This window comes from Alosa sapidissima, chromosome 16 (assembly GCF_018492685.1).
Source record: "Alosa sapidissima isolate fAloSap1 chromosome 16, fAloSap1.pri, whole genome shotgun sequence".
Classification (NCBI taxonomy): Eukaryota; Metazoa; Chordata; class Actinopteri; order Clupeiformes; family Clupeidae; genus Alosa; species Alosa sapidissima.
Window position 1 is genome coordinate 15,460,056 of NC_055972.1, and position 14,831 is coordinate 15,474,886.

Genomic DNA, 14,831 nt, shown 5'->3' on the forward strand with positions numbered 1-14,831 from the left:
TTATTGTCTTTTTGTAATTTCATATCAGAATGAAATGTGAAATGCAATTACGCATGTTTTCACACAACATATTCATATCACCATTCAGCAAATAGAAGCATGTGTCTCTACATACATATGTTCATGAACACATTATACAAAAAGAGGGAGAGAGAAAGAGAAAAAGAAAGAGAGTAAGAGAAAAAGGGGGGGTGAAAGAGAGACAACAAAAGAAGAGAGAATTTCATTGCTACGACTCTGCAAGAAAACTCGCAAGCAGTGCACTGCCACACTCACCGGTAAACAAGAAACAAAGAGCTTTTTTTCTCTATCCACTCCTACATGCAGTAGAGAGCACAAACCCAGAGTAGCACATCTCTTGGCAGGATGATTATCTTTGACTTTTTAACTATTTCACTGCCACGGCAGCCACAGTGTCACTGTACACATACCTTCTAGAAGGACAGTGTGTCATTAAGCATGCTCTATCACTTTAACCTCTAATTAAGGTGGTTAATATGGCTGCATTTGCAATGAATCAGCCACACCAATGATGGTCTAAGGGTAATGACTAGGGACAAACTCTTGCTCTCTAGTTATTCACATTTGACTAATTAAAAGAGCAATGGGGATGATAAAAAAAAAAAAACATCCTCGTCAACAAAAGAGAAGTCAGCAGTACTTGGTGTCGTATTCATAAGTGATATTATCACTTAGAAAGGCAACCGTGAAAGGAGGAAGTCATAGCCCAGCACCCTCCTCCTGACTGCACAGGAGAAAATAGACTGCGTCAAAAAAAATGAAATGATGACTTAGGCAAAGGAGGGCAGAACATCTGCAAAAGAAAAGAGGCAGGGCTGAGCTGTGGAGAGAGGGAGGAAAGCCTGGAGAGAGAGAGAGAGAGAGAGAGGAGGGACAGGGAGAGACAGAGGGAAACAGAGTGAAGTGCTGATGTCTTGAGAAAGTAAGCGTGCCTTCCTGGTATGATCCCTTTCCTCGGGGGACTGTGATGTTGATAGGGGATCATGTTGTCTAAATATGTGCTCGGGATTATGAATATTTATTGCTCATCGAGAGGGACAGGAGGCAGTGGGTTTGTGTTCATTACCTTGCACCATGTCTGGCCAGAGGGAAGGACTATTGTGCTGTTATTGTTGTTGTTGTTACTATTATTGTTGTTGTTGCTGCCGTGACTGGTAAACAGACAGACAGGCTAGTAATGAACAACAATGTTGAGTGCGTTTGGCACACCATTATCCCAGCTCTATTACTGCCACACATTCCTAATGAATTTATCCAAGGCTTACTGGACTGTACCCATGTGTGTGTGTGTGTGTGTCGTGTGTGTGTGTGTGTGTGTGTGTGTGTGTGTGTGTGTGTGTGTGTGTGTGTGTGTACACACAGTATATGCCTAAGCCCTAAGACTAAGGAGGGGCAAAGTGAGACAGAGAGAGAGAGAGAGAGAGATGCATATGCTGGCATCCTCAATGCATGTGAGAGGGTATGTGTCTTTGTGTGTGTGTGTGTGTGTGTGTGTGTGTGTGTGTGTGTGTGTGTGTGTGTGTGTGTGTGTGTGTGTGTGTGTGCGTGCGTGCGTGCGTGCGTGCGTGCGTGCGTGCGTGCGTGCGTGTGTGTGTGTGCGTGCGTGCAGCCTTGTAAACCTTAATGGCCATGCTATGATAAATAGGATACATAATTGTGGGTCCAACGTGAGGTCATTACTTCTTCATTAGAGACCCCTCGGAAGCCTCTGTTATAATCGGATCACGTTTCTACCCCCAAACACATCTATGAATTCAGATTCTGACTAGACTCATGCACACACACACACACACACACACACACACACACACACACACACACACACACACAGACACACAGACACACACACTCAGTCCTTACATAAACTGACAAACATATGGAACACATGCCAGAATCACAAGCATAAAATAGCTTGATCTTGAGAAAAAGGCACTACAATATTTTCCCCCAGCTTACATGAGCTTGGTTGCTTTCATGGGCCATAACTGCAGGAGCAGATGGAGCCCACTGATCCAAAAGGTTCAGTTGATTTGCATTTCCGAGTGGATCAGTGCAAGAGTGTGTTTCCAGAGCAATGTACAGATGGTGATGAGCTGCTGAACTCATGTGTGCACAGTCTCTGCCACCCTCACGCACGCACGCACGCACGCACGCACGCACGCACACACACACACACACACACACACACACACACACACACACACACACACACACACACACACACACACACACACACACACACACACACACACACACACAGATTTAACTAGGAGCTTAAAACTGCTTGGATGTGGCTCATTATTATTATCCATTACACAGATCTTTGCTTTAACCAGAAAAGGCCTGCTCATCAAAAAAGGTTGGTCCAAAAGATTATTTGTTAAATAGCACCATAAAGAAACTCAGTTTGAGTAAGACCTGATTATACCAACACCTTATTAGTAACTCCTCTTTAACATTCATAATGGCATGCAGAATAATATTTATTAAAATTGTATATAATATAATATAATCATGCGATTGTCACTGGTGTTGTCATCAAATTGTTTTTTTTTTGTACACGAATCCCCTTACTGAACATGAGCCTAGGGTTAAGTCTACTATTGAATGATGGAGAGTCATAACTGTCAGAGGCCTTAGGGAAAATGTGTGAGTGATATATACTCTCTATATACTGTAAACATAAACTCCTCAGGCATTCTGCTATGTACCGTGTGTGTGGGACACTAACATCATAGCATATCTCTACCTATGTTAGTGAGGCACATAGAGGCTGAATCCATTGGTGGAACCAGACGGGGGCGCTCTCTTTCCTGAAACCCACAGTCCATAGTATGTGTGCTTAGGGATGTGCATTTACATATAATTCAGACTTCAGTAAGAAAAAAAAAGGGAAAAACAAACCAACAGACAAAATGGATATTTACCTCTCCCAACAAACATTCAGCAATTGTCAAGAGATTTCCGACAGCACAAACAAGAACCTAGATATTCAGGGTGTTCTCTCTTTTGTCGGGAGAGAGAAAAAGAGAGAGATAGACAGAGAGAGAGAGAGAGAGAGAGAGAGAGAGATATCCCTCTGCTCCAGAGGGCTCAGTGGAGCTGCACTCACCCGTTTGACGTCTTTCCCAAAGGTCTCGCTGTAGCTCGTTCCCAAAATCTCAAACTGCACGTGAGAGTTGGCGCCGTTACTGCGGAAATCCATTGTTCCCGTGAGGCCAGTGATGCGTCCCTATGGAAACGACAGTGCCAGTCGTGGAATCAGTCATAACAATAAAAAGGTTCTGTCTCACTCCTGTGCAGGTTCCCAGGGTCCATAAGGCATAAAGAACAGAGGGAAAGCTGCTAAAGTGAGCTTAATCCCTCAGAAACCACACCATGGGAGTCCAGATCATTCACCACATGAGTCCCAACAGCACCGACCAAAACTGATTGCATCGGCTAACAATCTGGGCAAGAGATTGCATCGGCTAATAATCCGAACAAGAGTTAACCTTGTGTTAAAAAAAACATGTTAAGTAGCCCTTCAAACAATTCTCTAAAATGTCACTGATATAATTAGTGTCTTTGCTGCCTTGCACTATTTCATAGAGTGAAGAATCCACACAAATGCACCTTGGCTGTTTGTCATGTTTGCAGCAACACCAATGTAAACAATAGAAATAAATAACTGCAAACAGCTGAGATATTACAACATAAACAGAGAGCTTAGAGAGCTTGGAGTTGGTCAAAGAGCGACCTTCTAGGTTAAAAGTCTGCTTTGGTCATACAGCTGGCAAGGGAAATACAAACACTGCTGGCAAATACCAATAGCAACTTTTGTACAATTCATAAATCGATAAATAAATAAATACATAAATGTGGTCTGACACAAAACAGACATGACAGCCTCCATAGTCAAGGAAACGGATGCCAAAGCCCATTTAATATATTTTCCCTTTATAAATCTGAAACTGAAGTACATTGATGTAAATATAGAGATATCATGATATATCTAAAACCATATAAAGTAACATCCATCATGGACTTTTATCGACGTACTGACCTTCTGAATGGTGTCAAGCATGGACCAGCCGCCATTCCAAGGCTTGGTGGACTTCCTCATGCAGTTCAGGCTGGCCATGCTGTGCCACTTACGGTCCTCCAGCTTCCGGTAGAAGGCATTCGCCAGCATCAGCACACTGTCATACAGGTACAGGTTGGACACCTGAGGGAAGAACAGAGAAAAAGGGACACACACTCAAACACACACACACACACACACACACACACACACACACACTCCAAAATGTCAGGAATATATAATGTTAAAGAGTATTGACGTCCACCTATAAAATGTAATAACAATGCAATAGTGTTTTTATCCACGGTCTGCCCAGCATGTCCATCTCATGCTCTGGAGAGCACACATGCCTGGGCTGCAGGTGGATGAAAACACTTTCTAAAACTGATAGTTCCTGTCCTTGATTGTGATTGGCTGAATCGTGTTCGATACCGTTGTAAAATCCAGCACAAACATACACCTTGACCGCATTCCGTTCTATATTACTGCGCTACCATAACTTGATACAAAAGTTAAAGTAGCTGCGTCTCAACGTTGCTTGGCAACCATTCAGATAGAGGAAATATATTTCTTGGCGGAAGAATGATTATCTATGAATAAATCGTTACATTTCTCGTTGCTTTGCCTTTACTTAATGAAACTTTGCCAGGTATTTATAGCAACGACAGCTTCCCTTAGCTGTTGTAGAATCAGCGTAACCTACGGCCTCTCGGGGGTTATTGCTTAAATTACTCGGCTGCGCACAGGCACGCCAACACTAAAGTGCCCATAGTACAAACACTTAAAAGCATTACAGTGGCCTCTTAATGGCTATGGGTGGTATATGTGCAACATGGTTACTCAACTACTGTACACATGTTAGTGTGTGTGTGTGTGTGTGTGTGTGTGTGTGTGTGTGTGTGTGTGTGTGTGTGTGTGTGTGTGTAGTGTAGGGCTGCACGATATATCTAAAATCTATCGTTATCGCGATATCAATGCTTGCGATAGACATACCGCCAAGATTACTTAATTTTCAATACATTTTGATACATTTTCTACATTTTTGAATGTCAACATATTTTACCAAACCGATGCTGTCATGCTGCCCGAGAAGCCCGTTGATCCCCTACCAGTTTAGGTGCGCTGTGTTTTATGTGTTGGTGGGAGCTAAGTCGTGATGGCTGAAGATAGTGAGTCGAGCAAGGTAGGTTACACTTGGGTGAAGAGGGATTGGTGACTAAAAGGAAAAGCACGTCTGTTATATGGAAATATTTTGGTTTTATGAAGGATGACGTGTTACAAACACAGCGCCAAATGCGTCCTTCTCCACCGTGTTAAAATAAACAATTTCTTTCGTTATTGTTATAGGATCAGAAGATATGTCTTTCACTGTCTGTAAGACTTGTATTTCATGATTTGCATTTAGCAAAAGCCCCAGACAGCAGCAGAGAGGTAATCAGGATTCGTTATTTGTAAAAGTTGTTTAGCCTACTTCGTTGGACTGTGCGAGGGATGCGCAGTGTATGAGGTTACAGACTGGGCTACTTAAGATTTTAGATGAGTGACCGCCGCGATATAGCTTAGGCTAAGTAGCTTTTTTGCTAGGCCCAGCGAAGGCTGGCAATGTGGAATATTCCGCTGGTTGGTGCACAAGTGTTCAGATTGGCTGTCTATCCGTCTTTTAGGAGGATTTTCCACACAACTTCGATAGCCTAGTCAGTAGGTCTCTTAGCTGTCCACTTTCATCAGGCCATATATAGCCTAGGCTACATAATCAGTGTTTCAGTAATTAAGATCGTCTTGGTAGTGTATAGGTCTAATTGAGTCACTTTAAGACGTTTGAGGGAACCCTTGCAATTGTAACACAGTTGAAAGGCTGCTGATGTGTGGATGCAATACATAACGTTTACGTACTTCTCCTTGGGACAAGCACTTTTGAATTTTTGAAAACACTTTTCCATTTACATCGGGATTTTGCAAACATTCAGTGTCAGAGTCAATAAAATGAGACCTTCAACGAAATTGACAAGCAGCTGTAAGTAGGCTAATCATGCTAAATTCGACATCCAAACAGTATTCTAACGTTAGCTTTGAGATACTGCTTGATTTCATAACTTAACTTAGTAGTCTCTTCAATGTAGCCTACTATGTTGTGATAAGACCTTAGCAGAGTTCACTTCAATGCAGCAGTTTTGAACAAATTTGCGCAGCATGGTCACGATGCTAAGCGGATTTAATAGCAATTTAGCCAGATGTCTTCTATGCAATGCTTCTATGTGGCAACAACAATCCTTCAACAATCGTGAATATTTTGTTAGTGGCAGCGGGCTACGAGAGAGAGCGGGGCGGGGCAAGGAAAGGCTGTGTGCATAAAAAGCGCAGCTCAATGGCAATGCAAGGATTTGACCTTATATTTAATTTAAATGAAATTAAATTAAATTAAACATAGAATATTAATTTGTGGCGGCCGATTTTTATTTCGTGGTGCCCCGCCACAGATTAGTCAATGTATGGGAAACACTGATAATATTTTATATTTTTTATGTAGAAAATTATACATTTATTTCTGTAATTATACACGGGTTTCTCGTTTACCAACAAAACTAGATGCGCGCGCAGCCATGGGGCAGAAGACGCTAGGTGGCCGTCCACAACGTTATAAACTTAACCTAAATAGTCGGCTGCTGTAAGCTACAATCGGAATTTTTTGTATACCCCTGTTGTCTCAATGATATACCATTTTATTTCAGGCTATATTTCAGAGTTTGCTGTTCATTTGCTTTTTTAATAGAACATTGTATTTTGTCATTTTTGGTGAAGACATGCATTCCGTTAGGGATATTGAACATATTGAACATTCTCTAACCATCGTGATTTCGAATTGGTGCAGTTTTCAGCATAACAACTCATTTTATTCTATTCAAGGAGAGCACTGCTCTATGCTGTTCTATGGTGCTTTCTGCCTCTTAGTTGCGCACACATGTTTTCATGACATCCATGTATACATTTATCCCCCCCCCCCCAACCCTACAGTCTATGCTAGCAGCAAGTAGAATGGAGATTTTATTATTTTTTTTAAATTAAATTTCGCAAGTTATATTGTTATCGCAGGACTCAATAATGTTATCGCATATCGCATGTTTTCCTAATATCGTGCAGCCCTAGTGTAGTGCATGTTTGTCAGGGTTGTGCACACACAGGAGGGTGTATGGTTCTTAAAAAAAGTGTTCTTTCAGGGAAAGTAATGCTCTGCAGGGACCTCACATTATTCTCAGCATGAGGTCCAGGAGTGGAGAGACAGAGAGAGAGAGAGAGAGAGAGAGGTAATGAGAGAGAGAAAGAGAGAGAGAGAAAGAAAGAGAGAAAGAGAGAGAAACTCCAAGGATAAATAAACTAGCAGAAGGGCTATATAAAACTGGTTTAACAAAGTGTAGTAAGCAGTAGTGTGCTGTGAGACAGAGGGATTGTTAGATGATCATTATCAACAGCGCTTTTTAATGTGCTCCGCTCCTGCTCCGAATGTGCTTTTAGCGGTGCATGCTAATTCAATTTCAGTTAAACCTCCGGTCAAAAGCTCGGCCTAATTTACCCACCGATCACCACGAAGAACAACAGTACACATAACATCACTGTGTATGCAGACCTGATGAACGAGGCAGAAGAACAGGAGAGATTCGCTGTCATTTCAGAGTGGACTTTAGGTCAGATCAGAAAAACACAAGTGGGCGAAAAAAAGGAGATGTCTACGCAGGTGACTCCTTCCTCCTGAAGCATCTCAATTTGTACATGGCAGCTCGGTTCTGGGCAACACACACTGTCCTCTTTCCTTACGCGGCCTCCTTTACGTCAGGTCTGGCAGGCGAGTGGGGAAAGTTACCAGGGTAGCACGCTCCACATGGTCGAGGACAGACACAAATAGAATTACTGAGGCGGATCAGCTGCGAGAAGAGGACGTGTCAGAGAGGCCGTGTCGCCCTGCTGTCTCGGCAGCCTTTGTTGATGTTTTATCATCGGCGCAGGGAACACTAGGAGTCAGTTCAGTTCAGTTTTAGCCAACAAGCACGATGATTGATGATTTAATGAGAAAACACCAACAACTGAAGATACAGTGTATGATCTGTATTGGAATCCTGGGTGGTGGGCCACAGTGCATGTTGGTGCACCTAGCTTATTCCATGTTGTAAGGCGGATGGTTTGGTGCATATATAGACACACATCTTCTACTTTTGGCCAGACTGTTGTGAGAAAATAACTATTACAAAATAACCTATTACATCAATAATACTGACAACTCTCAATAAGATCCCTGCTGAAATCAATAGAGGTTATATGATAAGATCGGTGGCTAGAAGCCTGTTGAGAAACCCACAGGTGATCTGGCCACCCCTCCTGAAGAGCACTACTCCCTATGATTAGGCGTGGTCATTAGCATTTACCCTTGCTCTTTGCTAATAATGGAGAGTCCAGCCCACGAGGGATGACACATGGCTGAACCATCTGTCCAAAGAACCTCAAATAACATCAAGCGCTCTCATTTACAAGCCGAAAAGTACATGAGGGAACTCTTGTGTTGTTCTGAAGCAGCACTCCGCATGAATGCATTAAGCGTTCGGATTAAAAGAAAGATGAAAGAGGAAGGGGTGAAAGTGTGTTCCATATAATTGCGTGTTTTGTTTCCGATGCTGTCTCGTGGTCTAAGCACAATGGCAGCCTGAACCAATATTTTCTTTTTCGTCTTCCTTCAGCGAGATTAGCGGTGCATCTCTTTGATATTAAATTTGGCAATAAAAGCTTTCGTATCATTGGTTTTATTAGGTCAGTAAAAAGGGGGTTCAATTGTGAAAGTGAGACAGAGTGTGCGAATAATTCAATGTGCCCTGACAGGCATATTTCCATGGGCATCAGTGCACCCAGCTGTGCCTGGCCAAACTCTCCTTTCATTACACAATGTCTTTGCTCCCGACATGCGACCACCACGACTAGTTCAATTATTTTATATGACACAGGAGCCATTACTGCGTAATAGGCGGGGACACTTTAAGTGCAGCATCGACGTTATATAGCTGCAATCGGAAAAAATACCACTTGTACTTAAAAGTCCTCTTTGCTCTCTAGCCAGAGGGTGGAGAGACGTTCATACTAACCTCCAGGGACTGCAGGTAGCCCTCCTGCGGGTCGCAGGGCAGGGAGGAGATGCGGTGGTTGTTGCGCATGCAGCGGATGTTGGTGTCCCGCAAGAGGGGGAAGACCTGGCGGATGATGGTCATCCTGCCCAGGGCACTGTGGACCAGCTCCATCATCTCCGCATCGCTAACCTCCTGTGTAATGAAAGCATAAATAATATGACCCTGTGAATGTGACAAGAAAAAAGAAAAAAAACAACACTATGATGTTCTACTGTCGACGCCGAGGGCCCGGAGCGTCAATGGCGTGTGGCGTTGCCAGATCAGGACTCAGGAGGTGTGCAACTACAGGTGGGGTTTTAATAGGACATCTGCAATGACGGTGGGTGATTTTTACGACTGATTTTATGTGACAGAGATGAGGATTTGCCACAACAACTGGCAGCTTGCAATGCGAGTGCTGCGACCTGGTCAGTGTGTGTGTGTGTGTGTGTGTGTGTAAATACACAAGTTATCTGTGTAGTGTGGGGCGCTGGGGGGAGGACACGGGCATCTGGACTGAACCACGATCGATGAGACACTGAGAGTGAGAGTGAGGGGTCAGTCCTCTGGAGCCTGGATCAGGACAACATAATACATATCACACGAGCAACACAACAAACTGGACCATACAAAACCATGACAAGAGGCCCCCCTCCTCTCTCTCACTCTCTCTGTCTCTGTCTTTCCTCTCTACATCTAGGGATTTATTGCTTTACAGTGGTGTATAGTGTTTAAAAAGCTCTCAAATTCAACACAGCATTCTTTTAGCCAAGTGTCAAACGTCTTTCTCTCTGTCTTTCCAAATTGAAAATGAATCATGAATGGCCAAAATGCTGCATCCACTGCAGCAGAACGTGAAGTCACTAGGTTAATCACTATCAACAATATCAGACTGAACAGACACAACACATTTCCCATTACTATGAGCTAACAATTACATAACATTGTCTGACTGAAGGGAGGAAGCATTGTCGGGTGTCTGAGGGGGTGGAGTGTGTGTGTGTGTGTGTTTGTGTGTGCACCAGCAATGCTGTAACATTTGTGTTTGTTTTGAAGTCTTAGTCCTCTGTGACTTTACTTGACTGTATCCACTGAGTCATTCATGAGCTGTCACATATTGACAATGACTCATTCCTTAAACACTGACAGTGGGAGTATGGTTGCACTAATGCTTAGGCACTGAGAAATGTGTGTTTTACTCGCTCTGTTTTGAATGCTCGTGACAGCTTGGATTAGTCTGCGAGAGAATGAATATTCAGATGATATGCCTGGGCCTATTGATGAAGTTTGTCACGACTGAATTGTGAGCGATCGATGATGCTTAAATGTCATAGGCGAACGTTACAAGATCGATGGACACTCAAAGGTCTCAACCTCAAAGGCTGCTTCCGCCCGAGCAAAACATGACTTGAACTTTGACATAGAGACATCAGCATCACAGATCGGTAGCCCCTAATTTGTGAGAAGCAATATCAATGCTAATGGGCGGCTTTCAACACAACACACAACCCATTAGCACGTTGTTTGCTTCTCTCTGTGACTTTTATTGAGTGACTTTGAGGTGCTGATAAACCATGTCTCTTACTGTCACAACAGCCATAGGGAGGCCCAGAGTTACAAGCCTCCATTTCCATGCGGCATTGACCTGTGTGAGCATGGTGCCTGTACACGACGTGACATGGGATGTTTCAATGACAGGCATCTTCCAAATACATTAATCAAATCAGCTTTAGTTGACAGATGAATTATCAGTCATTTGCCCTTCTGTCAATGTTATTAATCTCACCCAAGATATAATTAATGGGGCAAAAAAGAGCTCACCGGTAATCAGAGGGGAGATTTAATTAACGGTTAAGACCCATTTTAAGGGTTACTTCCCCTGAGAGATACTATCACTATTGATGCATGTACATGTCCTGTTCTGTATACCAGGCATGAATGCATGCGTGTGCATGTATGGATAGTATGTCTTTGTATGTCTCTCTCTCTTTCACTCTCTCTGTGTGTGTATGTGTGTGTTTAAAAGAGATAATGAGAGAAGCAAGAGGGAGGGAAGAGAGAGAGAGAGAGAGAGAGAGAGAGAGAGAGAGAGAGAGAGAAGAGAGAGAGAGAGGATTTTACCCTATTTGAACTTTTCTGTGAACTCCATTCTAGCCCAGTCATCACCTGCACTCATTGAGCCAGATCAAAGCACAGACCTTTTCATCAACCACAATGGCTCGTTATAACTGGGTCAGTCAATACCCATCACATCTTAGACAAAGGCAAAGAAGGCATTATGCCAAAAAGGGACGTGCTAAGACTACAGGCCCAAGATGCAGTGCTGAGGTCCTGGCAGTGCGCTTGAACTTGATAAACAAGCCCAGCAGACAGTGAAAGCCTTAACAAGCTATTAAAATGTATCTTGAGGAGTCACTGTAATCTGTCCTCTTAAGGTCTCGAAGAAAGAAAAGAAAAATGTATTGCGAGTCATAAGAAGGGGTGTCACTCTACAAGATTATGACATCATTCTGAGCGACCACGGATGTAGCTCTTAAATATTTATCCTGTACTTGAAGACAGAAGGGCCCGGCGTCGGATCATAGATCTAAAGAGGAGCGCTGCTGACATTGGGACTCAGCAGGCCTGGAGATGAGCTGAGCTGACACTCTCACAGGCCAGTGGGACTTGGGTTCTGCTGGGTGCAGATGATTCAGAGGTGTGTGTGTGTGTGTGTGTGCGCGCGCATGCATGTGTGTGTGTGTGTGTGTGTGTGTGTGTGTGAGAGAGAGAGAGAGAGAGACAGAGAGAGAGAGAGAGAAAGGCAGAGAGACACTGAGAGATATAGCGAGAAGAGAGGAGAGAGAGCGAGACAGAAAGAGAAAGAGAGAGAGAGAGAGAGAGAGAGAGAAAATCAGAGAGACAGCACTTGTTCATGTCTCTCTGTGCTTCAGTGCAGGGCTTTGAAATCCAAAAAGTACAGAGCGATGGCAAGGTTGGGGGGCAATTAGCATAGACTTTATGTAATCCTCAGCACTACGGCTGTTTTCCTGCTGGGTCACTCCTCAAACTCACACCGAAACAGAACAAATGAAATAGAGAGATCAGACTGCATGGAGAGGGGAGTCAGTCCACATCACACAAACTCTCCTTTTATTCCCCCCCTTCGCACACACTCCAAACACGATGCTGTGGCTCTCCCCTCTCCTCCCTGTCAGCCATCGGAAGCACCTTCAAAGCTGTGTTGGCTGTGCCACTCACAGTCTGCCAGAACAAGGTGCTCAAAAGTATGCAAATCAAAGAACGGAAGAAGAAGAAGAAAAAGAAGAAAAGAACACCACGGAGACTGATGAGACATAAGAGTTCCTCTGTGTCAGCAACACACACACACACACACACACACACACACACACACACACACACATACACACACACACACACATACACACACACGCACAGACACACACACACACGCACAGACACACACATACACGCACAGACACGCACAGACACCCCAACCAACAACAAAAGACACACAAAAACAAGAGCAGGTGAAACAACATGAACATCCTCAGCTGCAAACCTCAGATGCAGACATCCAGCAGAACTTGGACAGCAATCTCAAAGTGGAAAAGAATGAGATGCAACAGAAAAGAGAGGCATTTTCATCACCATTAGGCTCTCTGCATGAGGCTGAGATAGACACCAGTGCGGTGATATTCTCTATCTCTCTCACAAACATACACACACGCACACACATGCACACACACACACACACACACAAACACATACACACACATAAACACATACACACACACACACACACATAAATGTACAAAAACATCCTCCCTTCATCTGTATTTTGTGTCATATCTTCGCACACATTCATGAATTATGGATAGTTGGATAGGACACTATTCTAATGTATAAGTGTTTATACTTTGGTGTGTGTGTGTGTGTGTGTGTGTGTGTGTGTGTGTGTGTGTGTGCATGTGTGTGCGTTTTCATTTGCATCTATAACTGAGCTGAACATTGTTGAACATTTGGAAGTGGTGGTGAGTTGTGTCATATTTGGAAGATGCACGGTGAGCTGTGTTTAAAGGAGCATGAATTGTACCGCTACGTGGGCTTTAAGTTTTAAAAAGTTCAAACCGTGGGACTATCATTTCAAACAAATTTCTTGCAGCTATTTTTGCAACCATGTGGAATCAACTGACAAATGGTTGGCACAGCTACAAGTCCGAAATCAGTTAGAATTCCCCTGCCTGGTCAGGAAAAGGCTCTTCTACAGTCTGCTGATAGTATGAAGCTTTGGAGTGAAGCAAGGAACAAGACTACATCTGATAACTACGCTGTGCAAGAGGAGATCTTTACGACACAGGAGATAAATTGACCATAGGAACAACTGTATTGAAATGCATACAAAAGACACAACAGTGATAATGTGTGTTTGAGGATAGCGGAAACCCAGATACATGCTGATAGGTTTGATGCGCTGTGATGTCAGGTGCTATGATGCATTTCTGCACACAAATAGCTTTGTGTGGGTGAATTAGATATATTTCCATAAAGCAACAATCACCACAGCAACCAACAAAAAAAAAAAAACAATGAATGATCTCACCTCATTGGCGTACACCCAGTGACTGTCTTTAGAAGCCAAATTGGTTTCAACGGCCTACAGAGAGAGAGAGAGAGAGAGAGAGAGAGGGACATAGGGAAACACAGAAGGAAAGAAAGAGAAATAGAACAAAAAGAAAGAGTTGGGTTAGTGCAGTTATTTATATAAAAATGGACAACCTGATAACACAAACTGTAAACATCTGCCATTAATATTTGTTTATTTTCATGACCGCTGTGCTGTGTTCAGTCAGCCAGTAATGGCAGTATTGGAAACGGCACGTTTACTGTCCTCAAAATCCTTTTTTTTACACCTTGAGGCTCATATGTCAGCCCAGTCCTTAGCTACGTGCACTCACACGCAATATCCATCATAGTTATTTGCTCTATGCTTGTCTTCGCTGCATTGGAGCCATTAGCTCCCAAATGATCCTCTCAGTGAATTCTGGGAGATGGATCGCCCCCACGGCTTCCATACCACCCACTCTGCCCCACCTCCCCCCCAAAAAAATATTAACATCTGTGTTTCTTCGGCGGTCCGGCGTGCTCATCAGTTATGGCGATGAAGCGCACTCGCCCATCCTCAACGTTCCCTTCTTCAGGCCTCAGCTGCCCATTTCCAGAAAAGCCAGCTAATGGATGGCCTAACCTTGAGAGAGCCACAATTTGAATTTCATGGCCCTGTTTTTTTGTTTTCCGGCACCTGCCTCAGCATAACGTTTGAGTGTTGGTTAGCAACATTTGCCATTTCTCTGCACGCTTGAGGTGCTCTGTCACTCATTCACACTCAGAGGAGAGAAAGAGAGAGAGAAGAAAAAATAAGACACACACATATGCTGCCTGCGGGACAGCCAACCTCATTGGGAATGAATGGCCGATTAGCATCAGCGAAAAGTGAGATGACCCAAGCGAGCAGCTGGAGGCTTAGTGACCCAGCACGGGATGGCTCACGGGGTAGCCGCGTGAGGTCGGCCAGCACCGGGTTACCGAGAGGCCCTGCCGAG

The 14,831-nt window shown here is 43.7% G+C and overlaps 1 protein-coding gene across 5 annotated transcripts in view; it reads right to left on the reverse strand.

Moving 5' to 3' along the window:
- The window catches only part of grid1a (glutamate receptor, ionotropic, delta 1a), a 251,123-nt gene that overhangs the window by 36,886 nt on the left and 199,406 nt on the right, over positions 1-14,831 (reverse strand). For all 5 annotated transcript variants that reach the window (XM_042066357.1, XM_042066355.1, XM_042066356.1 and 2 more), the window contains exons 5-8: positions 13,832-13,885; positions 9,208-9,381; positions 4,067-4,228; positions 3,134-3,253 (exon numbers count right to left, since the gene is read on the reverse strand). In XM_042066357.1, coding sequence (XP_041922291.1) covers positions 3,134-3,253; positions 4,067-4,228; positions 9,208-9,381; positions 13,832-13,885 — 510 coding nt within the window. The remainder of the gene's footprint in view (positions 1-3,133; positions 3,254-4,066; positions 4,229-9,207; positions 9,382-13,831; positions 13,886-14,831) is intronic.